The sequence below is a fragment of the Geospiza fortis genome, unplaced genomic scaffold (genome assembly GCF_000277835.1).
Source record: "Geospiza fortis unplaced genomic scaffold, GeoFor_1.0 scaffold112, whole genome shotgun sequence".
NCBI classification, from domain to species: Eukaryota; Metazoa; Chordata; class Aves; order Passeriformes; family Thraupidae; genus Geospiza; species Geospiza fortis.
Genome location: NW_005054298.1, coordinates 7,794,681 through 7,810,407, shown reverse-complemented (window position 1 = coordinate 7,810,407; position 15,727 = coordinate 7,794,681). Strand labels below are relative to the sequence as shown.

The window sequence follows — 15,727 nt, the reverse complement described above, 5'->3', positions numbered from 1 at the left end:
TGAAATTTTAAAATAATTGTGCAGAAAATACACTTAATTTCATGGTTATCCTAAACCTGGGCTCTTCTACTTAATCTACCACATCTTAAATGATGCGAGTTAGCTTTGTCAGAGCAGCTTCCCTAACCAAAGCAACAAAAAAGCTTGTGCGTGTGAGTGTGTGCGCGTGCGTGTGTGTCCGTGTGTGCACGTGTGTGTGTCTGCATGGGAGAGGGAACAGGAGACAGGAGTCATGACACCTGATGACTTCTTCCTTACCTGACCACTGCATTGATAGAAAACAGAATTTAGAACGTTTTAGTATGTTAACTGACTTCCATTTGTCAGAGTTCCAGCTGCTTGTCTGGGTGGAAAATCAACCCCACTATTCTGGAAATACTGAAACTGCAGTAGGTTCTCACCTAGGTCAGTCCTTCAGCTTTTTTCTACTCTGCCTTTCTACTCTGACAGGTCTGAAAAGGGGGAAGAGAGACTGAAAAAGAACCTGTTTAACAATTCTCCTGATCATTTTTCAATCTTTTGTCATCTCAAAAGACTAATCCTGGCAGACTGGGAGATAAAAAGGAAGCATGCAAGTACACGTCTGTAGAAAGAGGGGCGCACGCCTCTTCTACCTTGCCATGTTTCCATGGAAGTGATCTCTGGATGTACTCAACCTAGATCTCCTTTTTCTCTCAAAGGGAGAAGTGAGAAAAAAATGCACAGCATTTGGAACTTGCTTCCACACCCAATCTGAAGCAATTTCTCAGCTTTCCAAGAATACTACAGGTGCAACCTTACTTGACAGCGCTTTGAGGAGGACTGGAAGGTCCTGCTCCCAGGGCAAAAAGGAGGTTTGGGAGATTTTCTTTGTATTATGGTGAGTTTTCATTTAATGTACAAACAGTCTGGGTTGATTTCTGAGTAGGCTTATTTTAATGCTGCTGTGTGATAACATATAACTGATTTACTTGTATCAGAGCAGCCTGTATATGTTCTACTTTAAGTCTGAAGATTAATACTGATTTGGGGAATTACTAGAAGATGTAACACTGCTACCTCATGAGGTGAAATGATTCTGGTTTTATCTGAAGTGCTTCTCAACAGAAGAAAATTGTTTTCAGACATACAGGGATACATAGTCCTCATGAATGGATCTACAAAACAAATTTTTAAGTAACATACCAGCAGCTAGGGTAAGAACCTTTTGATATAAATAAATACATATATGAAGATGATTATGACCACAGGAATTTTCCCTACCAGTAAATTATTTTATATATATTAGTAAACTTTTTAGAATTTTCAGAACTACCATTTTAGTTTTCTTTTTAAAAACTTTTCACTACTATGCATGAAGCATATAAAATTATCAGGCTCACAGAAAAGCACAACTATTATTAGATAGATACAGAGTAATGATTTATAAATGGTCTACAAAGCTACTGACTCATAATTTAAAAAAAATATTTGGAGAGAGAACTGCCTGGAGAGACAGATGTTAAAATATGTCAAGAGTTCATGTTGCTAAAAGGAGTTCAAAGAAAAACACTGTTATATCAGTTTTGTTTTGGGTCTCTGGTGAACTTCAGAACTGCATCTTTACTGAGCAAACAAACAATTTCCAGCCTAACTAGTTCAAATGCTAATGAAATTAGTCATAGTCAACCAAATCTTCAGGTCCTTTTAATCTTGGTTTTGCCAAATCAATGTCTTACTTTTGCTGGTGAACGCTGTTTTCTTTTCTTCTTTTTCTGCAAATCTACTGGCTCTCGTATTTGTTTTTTGTCTCGTTTCTGTTGTTCAGATGCATCAGTAAAGGTAATTTCTTGCTTTACACTGATCTGTTAAGATACCAAGTGCCAGTTTCAGGTAAGGTTCTCACTACAGAAAAGCAATGTTTCAATTTTAGAAGATGACAAACTGCTGAAACAGAAAAACTTTTCCTAAGGGAATTATCTTCTGGCTTCACTCTTTCAGAAATTTAAGTGAAAGAATTAATATGTATCTTAAATAAAAAGGGCACAGTTAATTTCCTCAGTAACATTTTGATGTATCCTTTCATTCATCTCCCAAGGTCTTTTTTCCTGACCTGTGGTGATTTTGAGATCAGTTCATATATTAAAATCACTTCCATCTGTAAAACCACTCAGTTTTTCATACCTATTTTACTTTAGTCCGTGCTGTTGTCAATATAAGATTTAACGGAATAGTTTATTATATATTTAATACAGAAGTATTTTTAAGAGAAAAAAAAAAGACCAGTTCCAATGAAGTTTTTGAAAAAAAAATTTAAAAAATCTCAATCTAATGTGAACTTTAATGAAGACCATGATACTCTCACATTTTTCTAACACCTGAGCCACCTGATCTACAGCTAACAGAGTAGTGTTTTAACAGTGCTGTGTTTCTGAAGATTATTCTTCGTGTGTAAGGCTCTCTACTTTATAGTCCTGGTGACTGTCCTTTATGTTTGAAGGGTAACAGTGATGGTGTGCTGCATTACAGACAGATGCTCTGTTTTCAAAAGGAAGTCATCTCTATGCTCTCTGGGAAAGCCAAGGTATGCCTTCTATGAGATTCCGTGGAAGGGCATATTTATGGTCATGTATGAAGTGTCACAGTCCAACCTGCAGTGTGAATGCAATTGCTAAGCGTCCACATACCTTAAAAACATACAAGATGCTTCCTATAGCAAAAGCAACTAAACAGTACTATGAACAGCATAAACAGTATGCACCTTCTAATAACGCTACTTATTCCGCTTTGCAGTTACCCCTGAACATTAAATATCCTTAAAGGAGCACATTTTAACACTTTAGTTCTATCGTAACAGCCTGCTTATAAAATATTTATAAACCAGATACTTAGAGATTATACTTAATTGGCAAAATTTATCCACAGCCAGAGGCAAATGACATAAATATTTTGATAATCAAAATCCAAACAAGCAATTAATAGATTCTTGCCAGAGTAGGATTAGACTACCAGATCAAGCTTCCTAGTAATCTCTCCAATATTTCACAAAGAAATTGCTTACAGGGACATTAACAGCATACTGCAGCCCTTGAGGAAGTCTATCTTGTGCATCCATTTCATCATCATTTTTTACCGTCTCCTCATGGACCATGAGTTCATCATGTGAAATCATCTCTTGCTGTCGAAGTTCACTTTCCTGTAACACTTCATCTGTTGCAAGAATTTCTTGGTGCGGCATAGTCCGATCTTGAAGCACTGCCTCTTGCCGTTCTCTCGATACTCCAGACTGGTCAGATACTGCACCCATCCCTACCATAGCCCTGGATGACTGCATCTGGTCTATGCCACCACATTTAAGAAATAATCCTCCCAGCTTGTCTTCAATGTTCATTCTTAAGTGCAATTACCTACAAAGAAAGTTTTAATAGTAAACATCTACAATTGGTGCGCTTGCTTAAAATTTTTTACTTAAAAACATTTTATAAGAACTCAAGTCAGTACTCAACAAACACACATGCAGTCCTCAAGTTGATACTGAGTAAGAACCAAGAGTTGGATATCTTCAAGGAATGTCAAAAGACTCTCCTTTTGCACATCTGTGTGCACACAACTGAACACTTTCAAATAAAAGCTTTCAAGTCATGCTCCTGACTTCTGGCAAAAGTATGGTAATTAAATGATGTCTAATTCCTCCTTCTCATTCCTTAGAAAACTTCTAATTTTTTTGTTGTACGCCCTCTTTGCTCTGTTCTCTTTTTCCATTTTGACTGTCTTTTACAAACACCTCTTTCATACTGGTCCTGTTCTCCCTACTTCCTTGTCCTTCCAGTGCCCTTCCACTGCTGCTACCCTGGGGCATTGTTGCTCCTGGAACATCTTAATATCCACAAGTGAGAGAAAACTGGGCTGCATCCAAAGCAGCAGTTGAGGGAGGTGATTCTGCCCCTCCACTCCACTCTCCTGTGACCCCACCTGCAGTGTTACATCCAGCTCTGGGGCCGCAACATAAGAAGGATGTGGATATGCTGGAGCAAGTCCAGGGGAGGAAAGGAAAATTATCAAAGGGCTAGAACATCTCTGCTATGCCAACAGGACGAGAGAAAAAGAAGGCTCTGGGGAGACCTGATTGCAGCCTTTCATTACTTCAAAGAGAGCTTTTAAGGTGGAGAAAACTTTTTAGCAGAGCCTGTTGCAACAGGACAACAGGTAATGGTTTTGAATGCAGAGATGGTCAATTTAGACTAAATACAAGGAAGAATATTGTTACAATGAGGGTGCTGAAACACTGGCACAAGATGCCCAGAGAGGTGGTGCATACCCCATCCAGGAAAACATTCAAGGCCAGGTTGGATGGGGCTGAGCAAACTGATTTAAGTGAAGATGTCCCTGCTCATTGCTGGGGCTTGGACTGGATGGCCTTTAAAGATCCCTTCCAACCCAAACTATTCTGTCATTCTATGAAAATACAACTTTGTAGCTAAAGCTATACATCAAATAAAGACTACAGAGAGGTCAAAGCTGTTCATAAAAGACATTCACAGTGAGCAGGAGCATTAGAGAGGAAATATAAATTCTAAACATGAAAAGCAGTACGATCCACAATATTCCAACAAATATCATGACATTATTAGTTTTTAGCACAGAGCAGGAGGCTTTTGTGAAGCTGGAAGTGGCAGCATCTTCTCATTCTACTAATCAATATATATGCAAGATAGTTCTAGGACTCTTCTCCTTGGCACACTGGATGTCCAGTCAGAGCAGTCAGTCTCCTTCACCCTATTCCCCAGGCCCATAATCCCTACTACCCACTCCTCAGTGCTCCTTGAGACAGACACACCAACAGACAGAGAGGCAGACAGACATCCTTCCTCCACCCCTCTATGTTCCCACAGCCAGAGAGCAGAGGCAACACACACACAGGCCACAGCAGACACAGGGGTGGGAGCAGAGGCACAGGGCAGTTGGACAGCACACAGCAGGCCCGGCCAGAGCACCACATGGGACCTTGGGCAGCGTCACAACAGCAGCAGCATCCTTGATTTTGATGCATTCACAGTTAGGATACAGGTGTGATGTGGGTACATTGCTAGACACCAGCTTCAAATTCCATCCCCCTGAGAGTGCAGCATGGAGAAAGGATCCATCTCCATTCAAGTCTCAAGTCAGAGGCTATGCTGCCTTCCCTGCAGCTCACAATGACTATTCATAACCAAAGAAATCAGGTCTCTCTAGAGGTTATGTCCACAGAAATCAGGTCTCTGCCTAAAACCAGCAGGGCCATCACAGCAGAATTGCACCACAACAGCCCCCTGCCAGTCTAACAGGCTGCCAACATGCAAAAACACTCCATCAAACAAATGTACACCAAGTGTCTAAATTTCCATATTCAGTTTCATCTATTTGATCACTTTCTAAATAATTTTCTTCTCCGGGAATATATTTTGAAAACTCTCAGTGTATCTAAACATTTGTGAAGTTTTCTTTATATCAAACTACATAGAGTTTACAAAATAAACAGTGGTTTCTTTTTGGGTGAGATCCTAGATTACTTGGTAGGAATGGAAACACCAGCTGAAAGAGCTGAAAACTCGCATGAGTTTCTCCTACACTGTCCTTTGTTTCAAATATTACTATTGGTTCTTAAGATTCTGAAAGTAAAATTAACTCAACTTCTTAAAAAAAAAAAAAAGATAAGAAAAACAACCTCACCACACACCACAACAAATAAAGCAAAAAGCCAATTCACACATCCTGATGGCAAGTCATGTCTTATAACTCAAAAGTGAAAGAACATTTGTCCCTATTCTGTACCATGAGACGTTCTAAACTTCCGAATACATCATAGAAAGGCTGACAGCCAGGATGGTCTGACCTCTCTCAGTTTCAAATACTTAAGAAGCACACCAAAGGAAGAGGCTTTTCAGGCAAATACTTTTTTATTATTTTTAGTAAGCCTTGCTCTGCTGGAAATCAGGAGGACAGAGTCACCAAGCTAGATGTCTTTACATATGACAGTGTCATCAATCTTTTTAGCATTCTTCCTTCCTACATAACAAGTCCATTTTAGGGACTAAAACCACTCATGACAGGAGAAGAACATGGAAAAATTCTGTTCAGCACATTTATGTTTGTGATTTGTCCATTTTTGTTCTCCTGCAATTCTAACATAAGTTTGAAATAATGCTTTTGATTTTCTCAGTATCTGTCTTCAAATACAGACAACAATTTCTTAACGCCTTGAGTGAGCTCAGGTACTGCTATATGACAAACTGCCTCTCAAATTAATCCATTTAGAGTAAGAGAATGAGATGTCTTCAAGGGAAAATGTAGGTCTGGTATGCCATACAGCCACTTGCAGACATTAGATAATTCATGAAGTATTTTTCAGATGTAACTGGGAAACCCAACTGATAGTTTCTCAGCAATAACCCAAACAAACAAACAAAACCTGGCACAGCACTAAGGCTGTATTCTTCCCACCAATGCAGATCTCCCAGAGGTCTTGCAACAACATCATAAAAGAAGAAAGTGAGGATTAATTTATCATCTTTTTGGTTTGGAATATCCTGTGCCAAGTGAGAAAGATGAGATAGAAGTGAAATTCTTAAGATTTGGTAAAAGGTGGCGCAAAAGACCTAAGGCTGAGACTGGTTCTTTTGGTAGAGCATTCTACATATCCAGCTTGAAAGACAGACTTCAAGGAAAATAAAACAAATGTATCTACTCATTTCAGCCTTTATCTGAATTCAATTCATACTCAGGGTACATCTCACACAGACTGTCATTCACTATGCTTTTGTTCCACACTACAGAAATATGACAGCACCTGGTCAACTGCAGATTCTCCAGAGGAATAACGTGGACAGGTACGAGAATACAAGAACTCAAGATGCTGAAACACATTCAAGGGAGAACAAGCAGCATCAAGTGTGAGAACATGGTGGCCCTAATCTGTCTACTCAGGCCACTGGCAAGAACAGCACAGAAAGCTGTTCCACATGGAGGATGATACTGCCACATCACTCTGAAATTAGGTAGGAATTGCGGAAATCCTGGATTTAAAGCTACTTCCTGGCAGGAAGTTAGGCAGGCTAAGAAGCTGAGTGAACCACACAGAAGAGCCTGCTGCTCTCACCAACAGAGGCAGGAAGACTCCTGACATGCCAAACCTTGGGACAGCTGGCGAGATACAGCAGCTTCCCAGAGGACAGGCCAGCTGTGGGCTCGTATTCACGGGTCTGGCTGGCTCCCAGTTGCAACGGATATGGAAAGTTTCTTTCTCACCCTGACTAGCAGGTTTAGCAGAGTCATGCAACTGAAAACCCTCAAGCTGTCTTCCAGCCATGATCTTGAGTCATATCAGAAGTGGTACAGTAAGTGCACTGCTTATTAATCAGGTTTTCAAACACCTGGCTTTTCAAAGAAAAATAGTGAGAACTTATAGTGTTAGGCTGCATATGAGAAGTGATGAAAAATAATAAGTTACATGACTTGCAGGTGATGTTTTAAAACAAAGAGATATGTTTTAAAACAAAGAACCACAAACAAAAACAGGCTATTAATCCAAGTAAGAAGCATCCCAAATGTAATTAATTCAGTAAAACACTTGTAATTTGTCAAGTGACACCTTTCGGCTCACATAAAAGGAATCCTATCATTTAAATTGAAGATGAGAAGTGTTCTTGGAAGAATGACAGTGTGATAAAGAAATGTTAGTTAAAAGCATTCAAACAAGAACACTTTACCAACCTGCAAAGATTAAATATATTTTTAAGTGCAAGATGCATTTGTGAAATAAAGATCAACTTACTTAGAGATTATCTCTAGGGAAGCTACAAAAACGCAAACCACATACACACACACAAGCAAATTTCTTGGCATAAGACATTGTTATCCCTATTGCAGAGGTGTTTTTCCTGGAATTTCAGAAGTTCTATTAAGCTTCACCAAGTAATATCTTTTATTTTTCTTAGAGTATATAGTTCCACTATACACTGACAGAAAAGAGCTGTCAACAAAACCTTTAAAGAATATGTTTTGCTTGATAGAGGTTCTCCATGCCTTTACTGCAGGCAAAGCATCTCACAAGAGACATCTACAGGCAGAGCTCCCTGGGGAGGAGAGAGAGGACAGGGAAGGACTGTCCAGAAGAGGTCTCACAGGAGCCTGCCAGCACCTCCTCTTTTCACAGGGTGCTCCCCAGCTGCCTGCAGCACATCCCCAGCCAGCGAAGCACATCGCTTCACTCAGAAACCGCTGCTCCGCCAGAGCCTCCGGCTGCACTTCACAACTATTCATTTCAGCAGCCCTGACATCAGCTTTTCCAAAGACTTCTGCACTGAGCTGGAGAGCTGAGCAGTAAAGACAATATTCCTAATTAAAGAAACAACCACTTCAATGAAAACATGCTGCATGAAAAGCATGACAACACTTCAATTCAGAATCAAAAATAAAAATACCATCAAGAGAAAACATTCATTGATTCAAAAAGTCTGCTGGGATGGTAGCTGCTATGAGGTAGATGTGAACAGAGACCCTAAAGGAAAGCAGCAAAATTTGTAAGCCATCACAGTTCAACACCTGGTCCAGCTCTTGTTCTCCACTTTGATTAATGGTAAGGGTTATTCTATCTTCTCCCTTCTTTTCTTAAGCATGAAGTAAGGCATTTTTTAATTTAATGAGCAAGTGCTTAGAGATACTAATTGGGTTCACTTTAAAAATAAAATCCATATGTGCAGAAACATGAATTCTGTAGGATTTAAAAGACTATTTATGACAGATGAGAAAAGAAAACACGTTTAAGGATTAACAGCAGAGACAAAAAATGAAAATCATCTGCGGTTTAGTATCTATTTGTAGAACAGAATTAATGTTTTTGCTTTTTCTTCTAAAGTAAGATGGACTTTTTGTATTTGTAAACATTGTCCTGCGAAAAGTCTTTGTTGTTCCAGAACTTCTACCACTCCTTTTAAGTGTTAAAAAGCAGGATTAGCTGCTTTCTATATCCATAACCCACTCCACCCTGTCTCCTATACTATCCTCTCCCTACTTTTGCAAGGCAAAAAGGAAGGAAAGAATGCTAAGGGAAACATGAAAGGAAAGTTGTTAAAATATTCTTCTATTGTTAAAGTTGTTAAACTATTCTTCTGGCTTAAACCTGAGCTCCTTCTGAAGGACTGTAGCAAAGACTGGAGATAGAAATATGACTTTTACTCTAGCAATAAGCTCTCTTTGACCATGTTTTCTAAGCTATAACAACCCAAACACAAGAGCCAGGATGCACAACAGCAATTCTAACTTGCCTTTAGCCATCTGATACTGTTCTGATGAAAACTACCTCCAAGACTCCCCTCACAAAAGCTGACACTGTGCTCAGCCCAAGGTATTAAATGGTTTCAGGGTAACCTTACACTGGGAGTAGCCTGATGACATTATTTTAGCTCCACATTTTGGGAAGTGTGTTCTCATTAAAGACAAGGCAAAATCCCTGATGAGCAAATATCTGAAGCTATAGAACATGTACCTGAGCACTCCTCCCACATCCTTGCTTCCAGAGCTTTTGGAAGAAGGAGTACATGCAGAGCCCAAACTACAAAACATATAAAGGTTACTTGTGCAAAATGCACACAGAATAAACTTTACAAAAGGCAATCTGGAGAAACACCTCAGCTTCTCAGGGCTCATCTCTATGGTCATGCTATAATTATTTGTGCCAAACTGTAAGCTTAAATTAATATAGTGTACATAAATCTATAAAACTCCCTAAATTAACATTCTCGTTCTAGTACAGAATTTTTCCTTCCCTGTTTAGTGGAATAGTACCATTCACTTTGGAAAGGTTATTCTGAATTAAAAAGTCAACCCCTTTATAATCAGAGCAGTTTACTGGCATGATTAGTAAAACCTTTCTAAATAGCCAAACTTCTACAAAATCAACTACAACTGATAGGCCATTCCAGTGGGACATTTGGTGTGTTTTGTTAATTACCCAACTCCCAATGACACTGCAAGAAACAATCCAATAGAGGGGGCACCTGCCCAAAGGGGAGTGTCCTGCACCTCTCCCCCCTCAGATCTCCTTGTTGCCTACGCTGGGTTGAGCACAGCATTCTGCAGCTGAGAAGGGAGCTGGACAGAAACATCCCCACAGAAAAGCCATGAGCTTTGCGTCAGTGGGACCAGAGCAGGTGGAGGATAAAGGAGATGGGCAGTGAGGAAGCAGGAGCAGGGAACAGGACAGTTTCTCCAGGAGTGGTCAGAGGTTGGATGAGATTAAAGTGCATTGTGAAACTGCCCCACAAAGGCCACGTGCACACACAGAGGAACACCTCAGAGCTGCCACCCACACATACCCAACGGCTATGCCAAATTCAGACCACGGGAAAAATGGCTATCTACCTTCTCAAATGCCTTCCTCCTAAAATGAAGTATAAAATCACTAATAATTCTACAATTCCTGATGCTAATGAAGAAAGAGATAGCAACAGGGCTTAACAGCATCTTTAAAACTACTAATGTTTAAGTATTTCCATGAATGAAATCATCACCAATGCAAGCCCCTCCAAAAGGAAGAGAAAAATTAGAACTGAACAGGTTCCTAACATCCACTTTAAATCCATATCAAACCACGAAAAATGCTGACTATTCTCATCACATCAGAAAATATATTTAGTTGCACTATTAAAATATGGATATAGTCCAATACAAAAGGAAACACAGCCAGCTTTCACAATATCAAAGGTTCAATTTTTACCATACCACAAAAGCCTAGAGAGTAAGGAATAATACCCTACTTAATGGTTCTAAATAAAGAACACTAAATAAAATTCTCTCATATCCCTACTCAGAAAAATAACACTCAGCTAAAAGAACGATTTTTAAATTAACACACAAGGAATTTAAGAATCAATTAGAATGTGTTGACTTGCAAAAAGAAAGCAATCAAACATAAATCATGATGAAAAGGTTAACAGATCATAAAATCAACACATTCTAAAAGGTAACATATGATACACTCTTATGACTTGTTGCACAGTTATTTCTGAGTGCTCCATGTTGCTGAACACATGCCAGTGCAGGGCCTGACTCCACCAAGATTTACACTCATACTGAGCTGTGAATAGTCCTATTACAATCAACAGGATTACTCACAGGAAAATCTCCTTATCATGCATAAAATTATCCATGTGTGAAAATCTTTGTCACCTTTCTTATCCTGAAATCTGTATTCCATCATCACCAGCATAACCATAATTTAATATCAAATGTGCATATGGAAAAGCTTGTGATGCTGTATTTAAAAAGCCACAGTTCCATGTCAAAATCCACAGGGGTGTTACCAGTGTCACAAACATACTTTAAATAGTCCAAAAATCACAGGCAATGCTACTTTTTATCTGGGAAAAAAAAAAGCGCCACTGGTTTTGTAGCACTAAATCATAAACTACTAGAAAATAGTTATTTTTCAGAATTTATCTGGGAACTTTTCCCACTGGATAGTTAACCTTAGAAGAACACTGCAGGATTTCTGTCTTTGCACCATGAAACTTGGACACTCAAAAGTACTCACTCTGGGGACTTCTGGTGACATTTATATTGAGGAAAACAAACACTACACATAACTAAGGCTACCTAGCATCTTCTAAGTAGCATTTTACACCTTCAGTCCAACTGGTGAAAATTTTGTGAAATTTCATCTATCTCATGCATGCTCCAAGCTGAAACTTCATAAAAATATTTCAGATAGTGTGTCAAATGGTTTTTCATTTGATTTTGACAACAGTGCAGCTCTATCACAAAGCTGAGCCAATCTAACAGCTAAGGTCATTGAAAGGGGCAATCCCTCCTCCTGACTCTGAGAGTCCTCCCTATCATTCAGTGACTTAGGACTTAAGCCTAAGTCCTTAAACTCCTTGGGTCTCACAACTTCTTTACTATCTGCAAGTATCCCTGAAGCATCTCTATTCATCACAAGCACTATGTTAGTGCTGCTTTACAGAAGATGACAACCTGCTGTTGCTCCCAAATTGGCCCAAACACCAAAGGTCTGCATATGTGTGTGCATTTGTTCCTTCTTCTTGGTGGATAAAAAATTGGCTGGATGGTTGCACTCAAGAGTTATGGTCAATGGCTCAATGTCCAAGTGGAGACCAGTGACAAGTGGGATTCCTCAGGGCTTGGTACTGGGACTAGTGCTGTTTAACATCTATGTCAGGGACATGGACAGTGGGATTGAGGGCACCCTCAGCAAGCTCCCAAAGACACCAAATGCTGAATGCCCTGGAGGGAAGGGATGCCATCCAGAGGGACCCTGACAGGTGTACTGTACTTTTTAAAAATACAAATATCATAAATATATGTGCATGTGTGTATATATATATGTGCTTCTGTGTGTGTATATATATACACACATACATATGTGGTTTTCTACAGCACACTGGATGGAATGCTCCACAAAAATATGTGAAACTAGTCAGACAGATTATAATATCCTTGCTCTGTTTGTTACAAGTGCCACAACATGCGTGAGTCACAGAGTGCATGAAAAGAAAGCTGTGACCATTTAGGCAGTTGAACCCTACCTTGCAAAATAGGATCAAGCCCCCTCTACAACATTTTTTTAAAAAGAGGTGATCAATAATTATATTTGGCACATTTTCTGGCTGCTTATTCTGACACATTTGGGTCAGATGTACCCAAAATGCTGAGTACTCAGGGCTGCAATTACGTCACTTGCAGCACTACTTTAAAAATACAAAGATGAATGCAATGCTGCTATTTTAATTTTTAAATAAAGCTCTTAAAGAGCTCAGTGGACATCCACACCAAACACAAATTTTCATCTTGCTCACAAGCACCAATTCTCAAGCCATAAAATAAGAAATATCCATTTCCTCTCCCTGAGGCACAGTAAAATACTTGTAACAACAAGCAATATTCAATACAGGTCACAAGGGTGAACTAATCAGTTTGTGGTGTTCTTGTTCCTGCAGCCTGAGGGGAGAAGGCAGCACACCTCAGATGGAAAGGTAAACCTGCACCAACGACTGAGAAAACCGCTGTGAGAAGGTGGGTAGGAGGGCTCTGGCCTCCCCAGGACCTAACCACTGACCAGAAAGCCCAACCAGCAGAAGGTTTCCAACTAACATGGAGCAGCCACTTTGGTGCAGAATCATTAGAGGATGGGGTACACCAATGTGGGACTGCGAGCAAGGAAAGGTAAGTATGACAGTCAGACTTTGAAAAGAGAAACATTGTTTACCACCATGATGTAACAGAACTACTAGAGATTTGGCTTCTTTTTGCAGCTCTGCCTCTGCTTTTGGGGCAAATATGTTGTTTTGGCAAATCACTCCCCTCCCATCTTTCCAACTCCTGTCTCTAAATCAAGTGCAATGATCCACCTAGGATTTAGGTGTGAAGTGAGCAGCATTATCTCTGAGGGTCTCACAAGCCTACTGATAACTATTACAGAAATTTCACAAAGAAATATATCCATTCTGCCTTCAGAGCAGGATTAAGCAGAGCACAATACGAGAACACACGTTACACAAACAGAAGAAAGCAAAGTACAGAGCAGCTGCTTATCCAGTTCATGGACATTCAAAAAGGTAGGGGCTTTGGGGTTCATGTATCATGAAATAATATGGCATAATATTAAGATGCAATATATTAATAATATAAAGAGGATGGTAAAATTAAGTGGCACAGGTAAAGCTTAATGCTGCAATTTTACGGCTTCATACTTGACTTACATCTAAAATTGCTCTTTTAAAACTGTGCTTTTCTTGTAATGTCTTTACCTCAGCTTCAATATTTTCCAAAAGGCCATCTACATGTACTAAAGAGAAACAGCAATTACAGAAAAATTCAAGACAACTACTTAATACATCCACATAGATTAAATAACATTGGACAACAAGCTAACAGAAGTATAACCAAGAAGGTTTTGCTCAAAAAAACTGGAAGTTAGCTGCAAAAGCCATCTTAGAGATTCTGGAAGACATTTCTCATTTACATACATGACAGCACAAGGAAAACTTTCAGGAAAAAAAGCAACACCATTTTAAACCATAAGTGAGAAGGCCATGAATAACAACAATAGACATCTTACAGAGCCCAGGTGATATTTCTAAATCTTACTTCAGCACTTGACGTTATTTCAACATGGGCTCTCAGGTTGTGAAATCAATGCAAGTATTTTAGAATACAGGAAGCATTCTCCTAAGTTCCAATTTCAACTTTAGCACATCACCATGCACAGAGTAGGCAATTTTTCCCCTAACTTCATTTCAGCAAACCTATTCAGGGTAAGATTACATTCCGTGTAACATTTCAAAACAAATTCTACAAAATGTGCTTGGCTCTCTCTGCATCAACTTTCCACCAAGCACGGAACATTTCCTCATCTCATTCTTCTGCAGAGGAAGCATTGTCATACCTCAGTATAACTTCATTTTTAATAGATATTTACTTCATTTCAGCTGTGCTTCAAACACACCCTTCATCTATCTACACATGGAACAGAAATTCAAACAATCCAGTTAATCTGAAACATGAGAGAATGAATACCTCTCTAGGAAAAGATTCACACCAGACAGACCAGGCAAATCCTGTGCTTTCTGTACTGCTTTTCAAATACCACAGTGTTACCTTTAGGGGCCAAAAATGTGGGCCAGGAGACCTGAAAGAGCCTAATGCCCAAAGACATAGATCTCCACTCACTGCTCCACTCTTCAAACCCTACAGGTTTAGCCTACCTATATTAGAAAAAAGGCCTTTTAGCGGTCTGACTATGCCATAAGGTTAATTAAATTAAAAAAATTAAATATCTACTTCACATTTGCTAACACAAACACAAGGCAACACACATGTAATATAGTCAATGGGGAAAAAAAAAGCCCATAAAAGAATCTCATCAGGTAAGAAAAAGAATCACAGAATGCTCATGACATTTCCAAAAAGCATTTGGACCCTTCAGAGACGGCAGCTCTGGAATATAAAACTAGTGCAGTGACAATGATTTAGGTATCACTAGAAGCAGGATCTCAACCTGTACACCCTGGTGGTAGCCCTTTCTTTCCTTTAAAGCATGATAAAAATCAAGGAGCAGAGGATGTTGTGATGCTACATTAGGGAAAGCACTGACCAGCACTGAGCCAGAAAAAGAAAATCTATCACTGCTCTTCAAATATTCAAACAGTTACAAACTGGGCATCAAGGAGCAATTTTCATCAGTGGAATCAGGGATTCCTGTGGCCTAAACAGCACTCTGTTACAGCATCAGAAGAGTATTAAGCACCTTCATCAGGAATAAACAGAAGATTCAGCACATAAACTGACATGTGTTAGCATTTAAAGATAGTATGAAATCAGCCAGAGGAGGAAGGAGTAGAAACAAACTCTAAAATCATCAAAATGAGCAATCAGGTCACTTTCTCAAAACCCCTCTTGGAACACCAGCATGTTACAGCCCATGTACATTTGCCAAGACAACAAAGAAGGTTTTTTTAAGAGTATACTCATCTCCAGCTAGGACTTTTTTTTCCACACTGTTGCAACAAATCCACCACCTCCCTACTGCTAACCAACACTTGTGGTCAGATTAAATCAACTAAGAACTATTCCTATCCCACTTACATAAAATTCCAGAATTGTAAATCAGCCTCTTTTAATTCATTTTTAATCTCAATGACCCTCACTTCAAAAGAAAAAAAAAAGGCAAATCAAGTATTAAATCCAGTGTGCTTCTGCAGTGTATCCTCTTCAA

At 39.3% G+C, this 15,727-nt stretch overlaps 1 protein-coding gene across 2 annotated transcripts in view; it reads right to left on the bottom strand.

Moving 5' to 3' along the window:
- ZNF148 (zinc finger protein 148) overlaps window positions 1-15,727 on the bottom strand; it is a 35,699-nt gene that overhangs the window by 12,325 nt on the left and 7,647 nt on the right. Inside the window, exons 2-3 of one of the 2 annotated variants that reach the window (XM_005415755.2) lie at window positions 3,020-3,365; window positions 1,698-1,823 (exon numbers count right to left, since the gene is read on the bottom strand). In XM_005415755.2, coding sequence (XP_005415812.1) covers window positions 1,698-1,823; window positions 3,020-3,349 — 456 coding nt within the window. In that variant the 5' untranslated portion in view covers window positions 3,350-3,365. The remainder of the gene's footprint in view (window positions 1-1,697; window positions 1,824-3,019; window positions 3,366-15,727) is intronic. The other variant, XM_031056577.1, reaches the window with a different exon arrangement.